At 43.7% G+C, this 9,829-nt stretch overlaps 1 protein-coding gene across 4 annotated transcripts in view; it reads left to right on the forward strand.

Moving 5' to 3' along the window:
• The window catches only part of CDC42BPB (CDC42 binding protein kinase beta), a 92,837-nt gene extending 87,750 nt beyond the window's left edge, over positions 1-5,087 (forward strand). For all 4 annotated transcript variants that reach the window (XM_064512041.1, XM_064512043.1, XM_064512042.1 and 1 more), the window contains 3 exons: positions 984-1,095; positions 1,189-1,259; positions 3,334-5,087. In XM_064512041.1, coding sequence (XP_064368111.1) covers positions 984-1,095; positions 1,189-1,259; positions 3,334-3,465 — 315 coding nt within the window. In that variant the 3' untranslated portion in view covers positions 3,466-5,087. The remainder of the gene's footprint in view (positions 1-983; positions 1,096-1,188; positions 1,260-3,333) is intronic.
• Positions 5,088-9,829: the final 4,742 nt, after the last annotated feature.

Consider the following 9,829-nt stretch of genomic DNA (forward strand, 5'->3'; position numbering starts at 1 on the left):
ATTCTAAATCTTGCTCAAGGAAATGCTGTTTGCTGACTTAGGAATGAGACACTGAAAGAAACACATATCACTGCCAGGAGCTTGTTAGTACTTTTGTAAATAATCAGTCTTTCCTCCTTCCTTTTTTCTTGTTTGTCTTCTTCAAATAATAGAACGAATTTCCTTCCCCCTCATCCTCTCGACACTCTGCTCTGATATCAACTCCAACAGGCTTTGAGCACGTCTATCACATGAGCCCTGTCTCTGCTGAAATCTTTCTCCAGAGTGACCATTCCTCACTGCAAGGCTCCCCTGTGCTTTCTTCCTCTTCCTGTCCCTCCTCTGCTTCCCTAGCAAGGGTAGGAGTAGCTACAAGCTGTTAGGAGCTGGAATGGTGTGCTGTGGCACCTCGCCAATTCTAGAGCAGAAGTAAGGGGGAAATATTAATGCTTTGGAAGATGAGTACTAAATGCACGTAAGTTGCAGTGCTTTATAGCATTATTTTTGGCTTTGGATGTAACAAATACAGCATGTTATGAGCTACTTCAGTGTCAAGTCCGCGAGAGTAAGGTCAAAGGTATGCTTTTATGTTCTGGACCATCCACTTCATAGCTGCTAGCTAGGTTTTCTCTTGTCGTTCTCAGCTAGGCCAGATACAGATAATGTATCTGTCCTTTCAGCAGAAGGAAACAGGAAAGCAGAGCTGTTGGTGCCCTCACTGCCCCCTTGTAGAGGGTTTGCTGGTCGACAGGTTTCAGTGGCTTCGGTCCCCAGCAGGCGGGAGGAGTGTGCAGTGGCTGCTATGGGGCTTAGATCTTTCTCTGTCTTTCTCAGGGTTTGTGTCTGTTTCTGAAAATGTGTGGATGTAGTCAAGTAAGTTCAGAGTTTTTCTACCAATGCTGGGTTGTAATAGCTTCAAAAGCACAGTAGAGTTTTCATGGGAAAGAAACCTTAACTGGACAGCTTTTGTTGCTGGCTAACAAGGTGTTTCGTTTCTACTCTAGAGCGTTTTACCTGCTGCCCAGGATGAAAAACCATGTCCCTCTACAGCTAACCTCTCACGGCAGCAGCAGCAGCAGCAGAGAAACAAAACGTATATTTCCTGGCCATCATCAAGTAAGGCTAAAAGCAAGCTTGTCAGTTCTGAGCTGTAATTTACAGCCTCAACAAGGTGTGTAAAACTGCCTTTTTTTCCTTCTTTCTCTGCAGGTGGCAGTGATGTGGGAGGAGCCATTCCTTCCCGAAGTATGTCTGATCCTGACCAGGAGTTTGACAAAGAGGTAAAGTGGCTCCTGTTGTTGTAGGTTTTCTTCTTCCAAGAAATTAAATACCTAAGGAAATACTTCATGAAGATCATGTTCTTTATGGAGACGTTTTTCTTCTGCAAATGTTTTCTCCAGCATGTAATATCTGATTGTAAACTAGATAAGCCAGCACTAAAGCGAAGCTGTGAAAGTATCTTTTTATGATGATATTTTAAGATGTACTGTGTTTCAAATTAAGCTTTGTAGACAAGGGAAATCTGACTAATTGATAAAGTATCCCCAAAGCCCCTGAAGATGTTCTCTGGGCTGTTAGAGTAGCAAAGTAACACTACTAGCTGAATAGCTTTCTGTGCTACCCTAAGGAACTTGTCTTGTAACTTGAGAAGGAATGACATTCAGAAATACATAAAACCACTTTTTGCAAGTGTATAACTAAGTGCCAGTTGTCACCAACCTTGAAAACTTCCTGGCAGCATAAAACTGCCATCTCTTCCTGAGTCTAAGGAGATCAGATGGATGATTTGTGGGGGGGTTTCTTGTCTTCTTGTGGGTGTAGCTTTCTTGCAAGCTTTTGCTGCCTGAGCAAAGAAAGTGTTCAGAAGTATCACTGGGAGACAAACTCCTGGATCAAGATCTCTGCATTTTCTTAGTGCTTTTTGGTGCCTGATTATAGGCACATGTAAAGATCCAGATTTTGAATGGTGTAGTCAGTACTCTCCTGAAACCGGACCTTTGCAAGATGCCTTAGTACACCCCAAGTCAAAGTGTCTGGAGTTCTAATCACAGCCATACCACTGACTTCCTTTGTCATCTTAAGCAAACAATTAAAAGAAGCATTTTAAAATGCGGCTGCCTACACAAAGGCATTTTTAAAACTGTCTTGAGTTTTCGAAGGTGCTGATGGCAGGCTGTTTCAGTTGGCTTCATTATACTGCAAACATCCTTCCCAAATTCCATGATGTTCCATATTATAATTGCTCTTTGTGGGCACAAGTAGTGGTAGATACTGAGAGTTTTTACAGTGTTTTCTTTTTTGGTAGACCTTATGATTTCTTAGGACTTCTTAAATTTAAAAAATAATAGTTTATAACTTCTTTTAAAAGAAGGCTCTGATATCACCTTTTGGTTTTATAGTATTTTTCCCTTGGGTTATAGTTTTATCAGAGCATGAGCTGGATTGTTTATCATGTTAGGATAATCTTGTTATAGATGGTCTTGTAATTGTTTGAGCTGTGCAAAACCTTGTCAACAGCATTCTTCGAAGATCTCACCTTTCAGTCTATTTGCTAAATATATATTCCCTTTCCTGAAAGTAACTTACAGCAATAGTAGAAATTTTTACCGTGAAGTATTTCATTAGCTGTGAACTTGTGTAGTGCTCAGAGCTGTAACTGAGCAAAATAGTGTGAAACTTGCCAGCCATCCTGTTGAAGTAGGACCAGGCTTTGGAGGCAAATATCCAACAACCAGTCTAACACTGGGGAAATAACTGTGGATAGATTGTCTTTATTACATATTGACTGGAGGGCGTCTCTTCAGTAAGTACATCCTACTTCAAGATTGCCAGCCCAGTACATAGCAACCTTCACTCTTTTGTTGTGCACTTAACATGCTTTTCTTTGTTGCTGGCGCTGTTTAGTAAATAGTTCATATGCTTGCTTCCTTCCTCCCTTCTCACCAAACTGAGCATGATTTGACTGTAATTATTTACATATTATATGGCCAAATTCCTTGGCTATTTAAATTGCGTAAGAAACACTGGCTTTTAAATTCTGAACAACAATGGATAGATAAATGTGTTTTATCAGGAAAGCTTTTCAATGGCTAAAGGAGAGTAGAGGGGGACTTAACAATTTCCATATACCTTGCCGTAATTCGTGTTACATCAAAAGGTCGCCTACAGGACTGCACTAAGGCCTGCTGAAGATAATGAAAGTATTTGTATTACTGTTTAGCTTTGAGATGAATCTAATACACACTACTTTGTGTGTTGCGCTCCCTAATTTTGCCTTTCAATGCTTTGAAAGCTTTTCAGTATAAAGAATTGCTTTTAAATAAATGTGACTTTTAAAATGTTTCTCGTTAACAGCCTGATTCAGACTCCACCAAACACTCTACTCCATCCAACAGCTCAAATCCAAGTGGTCCCCCAAGTCCCAACTCTCCTCATAGGAATCAGCTTACACTAGATGGACTGGACCAGTCAACCTGTGACGCGTAACACTACAGCTCTCACCATTCTGGCTTCGATCATCCACTACTCCATGGAGTATTCAAGAGCAGGGCAAAGCTGTCTCAGATGCTAGTGCCAAGACTGACACTGAATTGCTAGTGTTGTACAAGAATAATTATATATCCAGATTGTAGATACAAACTATTGAAATGAAGAAAATTCTTTACTAAATAGTGATCAAGCTTTTTATGCAGAATTGTTCACTGCTCAGTTATGGTTGATTCCTCTCTGCACAGCTGTGACACAGTTTTATTGCATAGGAGCATTTAAGGCCACCAGTAAATAGTCTTATTCTTATGCTGAAAAAGAAATAGAGATACTGATAATGTTGCTACAATATCAGGAATATTATTTTTCTATAGAATGATGTAATGTCTCATTAGCAGGAAATCCTTTTAGACACAATTTAGACCTCTGAATAGGAACTGCAAGCAGGTCTAGTTACATCCTCAGATAAATATACTTTTCCCTTTTTCCCATAACTGTTTATTTCCTAACCCTTAAGGAGAATGCTAGGAAGCGTAGGTTATTCCCAATATCAACAGAATCACCAGGAAGTGAAATGAAACTTGGTTATAGTTTTGTGGCCTTTTAATTCATTTAGCCATTACATACTCAGCTGCATAACTGTCTTTCTATCTTTCTACCAACTTTAGTCTTGTACATAGGACTACTACCAGTTATCTTTTACCCATACCCTGCTTTTTAGTCCTCATCAGTCACAATCATTAGTCAGGGCTTTTAAAATACTGATAATTACTGCTGTGAAAACAATTTTACTCATAGTTCCTGCTATCCCCTTCTGAGAAACTTTCTCCTGGGTTTTTTGGTGTAAAGACACACTACATTGTTTAGCTAGCAAACCTTCTTGTGGACACATTGCCCTTGAAGTCTGCTTGATCTAAGGGACTGTATCACTAAAACATCAGTCTTATTTTATTGGTTACCAAAGTGGAATGTGAAGGATGTGTAACTGAGGGTGCTGCTTTTTTCATTAATTGTATCCTCACCTGCATGAAGACCCCATGATTATTAATCAAGTATTGATCATGTAGAAAAATGCACAACACACTCCTGTATATTTTGCTATGGCCCACGTGCAGTGGTGATGTTTTGCGTGTATATTTAATCTCATGCTTCCATGTATTATACATTTAGCAATCAAAGATTTGTGACCATGTTTCATTAAAAGCTTGTAATTAATTCAGTGGCTGGCATATCCAGTTTGTCATTGTCACACTAGTGTGCCTTCTGTGCCAATTTTATGACAGTTGGATGTCACTTATTTAAAATTTGGTTTAAATGGGCTAATGATATACCAATGGCTAATGTTCTTTTCTGAAACACTGTATAGGACGTGCACTTATCTTTAGTTTAAACTGAGTGTTCTAGTCAACATTTAATCCTGTTACGTTAAGTGTTCGACAGTACTTGCTCTTTTTCTCAGATTATTGATAAAGGGGCTCAGTTAGAGCTGGACACTACTGCTTTGGGGGTTTTCTGGTTTTTACTTTTTTAATGTAAGTCTAAGTCTTTGTAATTATTGAATTGTGAGAACATTTTTGAACAATTTACCTGTCAATAAAGCAGAAGAGGGAGGTTTTAAAGTTCATAGTTGTCTGTCTTGACATGTGAAAATAGTCTACCATTGTTGCTTGCTTTAGTTTCTTAATAAATTCACTTTGTCCACTTGAAAATTTCACATAAACTAAAAGATACTTTGAACTTCATCCAGAACGCCACAAGAAAGGTGTGTGTCTCCATGTGTAAATGCCTGTTCAAGACAAATGGGAGTCCTTTAGGTGGAATATGGTGTTGAAATTGCACTCAGCATTACAGTTGTCCTTTCATTGAGTCACTTTACAGCCCTGTAAATTCATTTTAAGTGATTTAGATGATTATTTCCTTACGGCTGACGCATAGTAAGGAGGCTGCAGGATCTATTCAAACATCTTAAGTGTCATAAAATACTAAAGACACATGTTGTCAAAAGAGTAATCCCAGAGAAACACTTACGAACATACTAAGGAATGGTGTTTGAATAGGGTGTCCTGTGTTGTTCTCGCCTGCCCACACCTCCCCCAATACATGGAGGATTTTCAAAATTGAGCATTTGAGCACTGTGGAACTCGTTGTGGCTAGAGCAGAGCCAAAACCTTTCCTCACGTGTCCTGGGTTGCCTTGTCCCTTACAGAGTGCCTAAATGTTCCCAGATTGCTTCTCTGTTACTCTCCCATCTTATCTCAGGCTATGTTAGTCAAGAAGGCCTGGATGAGTGTTTGTGGCCCTGCTGGTTCCATGCTTGACCAAACCTACTGGGCAAGGCCAGGAGGTTGGCTGGCTGGCTTGGGAAAGAGCAATGGGGTGGGTGGCAGCTGACAGGAGACTGGAGGCAGTGTGCCAGAAACATTCCGACAAGTATTCACGCTAATCAGTCTTTGACTTTTAAAAACATTTCTGCTGTTCTTGAGCTGATTTTTCTCCACGGTAAGGGCTTTGGATGACAACAAACTCTTTAATTATGGAGGTATTAAATCACAGCACTCAGCAGTGCCAGAGCTTGCTTATAATTTAAGCATGAGAACATTTCTAGAAAAACAAATGAATTGCTTAGTTTGAATATATTAATTTTTTTTTTTTTTTCAATCTGGCTGAGCAGAATTGCTCCCCAAGTCCTCCGCTCCAGCCCATTTCAAATCTTCCTTTATGGCTTCTAATTCGTTACCTAAAGAGTCCCCCTAAACCCTCAGGAGAACTTTAGAGATGTAGAAATTCAAGACTCATTTGAAAAATTCCTCTGACAGTGTGCTTTCTTTTCCCTGGAGGTTACTAATCTAGTATCACAAGTAAGAAACTCATTTATGCAAGGAATAAGGGTAATTTGCTCTCTGCCAATTCCTGTGCCAAGGCCATTTTCACAGAGGCATTATGTAGGGTCATGCCAATGATGGCTGGAGTGATCCAGCAAACTTGTCCAAGAGCTGGTCTCATCAAAAAACTTTGGTTGCTTCTAGCACAGATTTTTCAAAGTGAAAGGTTTAGTATTTTGGAATACTTCCTGGTGTCACTTGCTACCCAAGACCTAAACATCTGCCAACACCTCTGTCTACAGCACAGCTGTTCTGAGAACAAACTGCTTCCTAAATGAATGCCATCCGCTATTGTGTGTGTGTAAATACTTGCTTTATGCTTGCATGGCGAGTGCTTAAAGCAAACAAGTCACGGGGGGGAACTTCAGCATGGAAAAGCTGAACTTCTAGACACCCTCATTGTTCTCCACAATGCCAAATTAGGCATCCTTGGGAGGAACCAGATGCATAAACACCTTAATAGTGGCGCATTGAATGGTATAGTAGTCTGAAGCACTGAGAAATAGGGGAGCATTTGAGGGAAGAGGGATGACTATGAGAACTGGATTGCACCCTTAGGAGAGCTAAGCGTGTAACAGTTAAAGGAAGCTGTCACATCACGACCGTGAGTGTTGTCTTGATGCTGAATCTAGCCTATTTGAAAAGAAAAGAAAAGAAAAAAGAGAAAGCTGACATTCTTGTATGCCTGGCTACTGGAGCATCTTCTGGTTTGTATTCTCCCTGCTTCGTACAAAGTGGCTTCAGCAGGCATCATAAGGAGGATGTGGCAGAAAGTAGCGTTCACCTGCCCAGACCGCTCCAGGTCTCCTGGACCACTTCTTTGGGCAGGAGTTTCCCCCAGCTGTTCACACCCCAACAAACTTGGTCCCTTTCTCTGTTTCCCCAACTAACTTACATCTCACCTCAGCAGCTTTGTGCTCCTAACCTCTTCCTGCATCCTCGGCTAAAAACGGGCTCTGCACCGGGCATTTTCTTGTAGGCGCTAGGGGTGGTGGGGAGCGGATGCAGCTGGGAGTGCCCTGCACCAAGTCCTTGGCTATCAGCTGCAAAGTAGTAACGGCCTCTGGGAAGGTCCTTGCCCTGCTGCTTTAAGGGGTGAGGAGCTGCAGGTGCTGCCACCCTCGGCCAGCACGGGTGGTCCAGCGGGAGCAGATCCCTGCTGCCCGGTGAGACTTTCTGCCCCAGAGCCTTGAGCTCCAAAGCGTCTGGGAGATGGCCGGGCAGATGGCAGCATGGGGCGCAGGGCTCCGGTTTGGGACATGGTGCGCCATGAGCAGACATGCACCACGGGGAGGCAGGGGGAAAGGCATGGTAATCTGAAAGAGGCAGCATAATCTAGGTGCTCCCTTCCGAAGCCTCCCCTAAACATGTTTCCAAGGGATACAGGGTGATGATGAGACTAGACATTAGCTGCATGACAGTTGTGGGGGTGTCAGAGAAAGCTGAGTGTTGGGATAGCGTGTCCCGGTGGTGAGTGGTGTTCAGAATACCATCGGCGATGGGGGTGAGCTGAGGACAGGAGCAGCGTACAGTAGGACGTGACTAACAAATGGGAGCTGCAATGCTGCAGTTCAACCAGAGGAGGAACATGAACTCAGAAAATCAGCCAGTTCCATGTCCTTGCAGTAAACATTTTCCCTGCTCCCCAATAAGATGCAGCACTCTTTTGTCACCTGACTAGGCAGGTTATGCAGCTTTATTGGTTGTTTTATCATAGATAAAACCCTCGGATTTTCTCAGCCTAGCCTGCTCTTCAGTCTCTTGTGCAGTCCCTGCTCTGTATTCTTGTGAGGAGCAGCAACGCAATGGCCAAGCGCTGAGCAGCAAATGCTGGTGAGATGAGTTATCCACTGCTCTGCTGACCACCCCTTAGCAGCTTAGCCAGGTCTTTGATCCCAGTGGTGCCAGGCCATGCCAGATCAGGGCTGTTTAACATTTTAAACAGATCTGCTAAAACACTGAACAAATGGATGAAGCCAGGTTCTTTGGTAGGTTCGGTGATGTTTTGAGACCTGCTTTGTGCAGTTCACTGAGCAATGTGCATTATTTGATTTCAGATTTGCCCAGCTTCTGTGAGCTGAGGGAGATGCTGAGGGTTGACACAATGATGCAACTTGATGTCCATTAATATTGTGCAAGTTGTTTTTTCTTCCAAAACCCTAGGAACCAATGGCTCCTGCGTTCTTGCCATGAACACTAATGCATTTCATATTAGTCTGTCACAGTAGGAATCCTTGACTCTCACGACCAAGAGCAAAACAAAACCATCAGGTACTCACATGGTCCGCACACAACCCCAGAAACGTAAACCAAGGATCTAATGCACTGACTACAAAAGATGTTGGCGAATTAATTTCCTTGTTTGTGCAGATTCCCAGGAGAGATTATTATGTACTGAAACCCTTTGCATTACCTTGCCTGCACCATGGGCTGTGTTTGCACCAGCAAGGAAGCTAAAGCAGCAGGGTAACATCTGGTTTTCCAGCAGCTGTTGGCCTTAGCATTGCAAAATAGTTCTGTTGCTTCTTTTTTTTTTTTTGTCAGAACTTCTCCCTCCCTGCAACATTCACTGTGTGAGTGAGCAAACGTGTCTCCTGGAGGAAAAGTACAGCATGTGCTCTGTGAGCACACTGACAAAAATTGATCTCTACTTTAATTAAAGCCTCTATTGTAAGTGACCTCGAGTTGCTAATGCATTTTAAAAATGAAGCCTCGCAAGCAGCAAATCCATACACCCCAATACGGCGGGGTTAGCCGGCGCTGATCGGTACAGAGAGGAGCGCCTGCCTCCCCTCGTGCACACTTTGCCTTCTGCTGCCTTTCCTGCAGCCGTGTCACCTCCGATAAAAACCTCTGTCCAGGCTCACAGCGAGAGCACCGCCACGCGCTGGCAGGGTGCAGAGCTGAGGTTTTCAGCTGCTCACAGTGGGGGGAAAGACCATTCTGCGCCACCCTGCGCGCTGAGCCGTGCTGTTCCCAGGGTGTCCTTCCCCTACCTGGAGCCCCACACGCGCGAGGGGCAGAGCCAGGGCACCGAGATGCTGTGAGGCGACTGGCTGCCCGGTGGCAGCATCCTCCAGCGTGCTGCACCACATCGGCCTCGGCTGGGGAAAATTGCATGGATGCAGTTGTTCGGTTTTTTTTTTAAAAAGGCATCTAAGCTAAAAGAAATTTGGCTGCTTGCAATGAGCTGTTTTGGAAGGGAAAGGCCACAGCATCCATGGGGCACCAGCTGGCTGCAGGACGGGGGTCTCCATCCCTTCAGGCTCATGTAACAGGGGTGACTGTGTGTCGGTGGCAAATTTTGGAGCCCCGGTCCCGGACCGCTCCTGCCCACAGCGAAATCGGCTGCTGCAGGAGGGCAGCGAGGTGCCAGGACAGGGCCGGTCGCGCCCAGGGACGCCTGCCGCCGCTGACAGCTTGGTCTGCATTTCTGCCCTGGTGTCTTGCGGTGCTGAGGCGCAGTCTGCAGCCCCCAGCCC

The sequence above is a fragment of the Dromaius novaehollandiae genome, chromosome 5 (assembly GCF_036370855.1).
Source record: "Dromaius novaehollandiae isolate bDroNov1 chromosome 5, bDroNov1.hap1, whole genome shotgun sequence".
NCBI classification, from domain to species: domain Eukaryota; kingdom Metazoa; phylum Chordata; class Aves; order Casuariiformes; family Dromaiidae; genus Dromaius; species Dromaius novaehollandiae.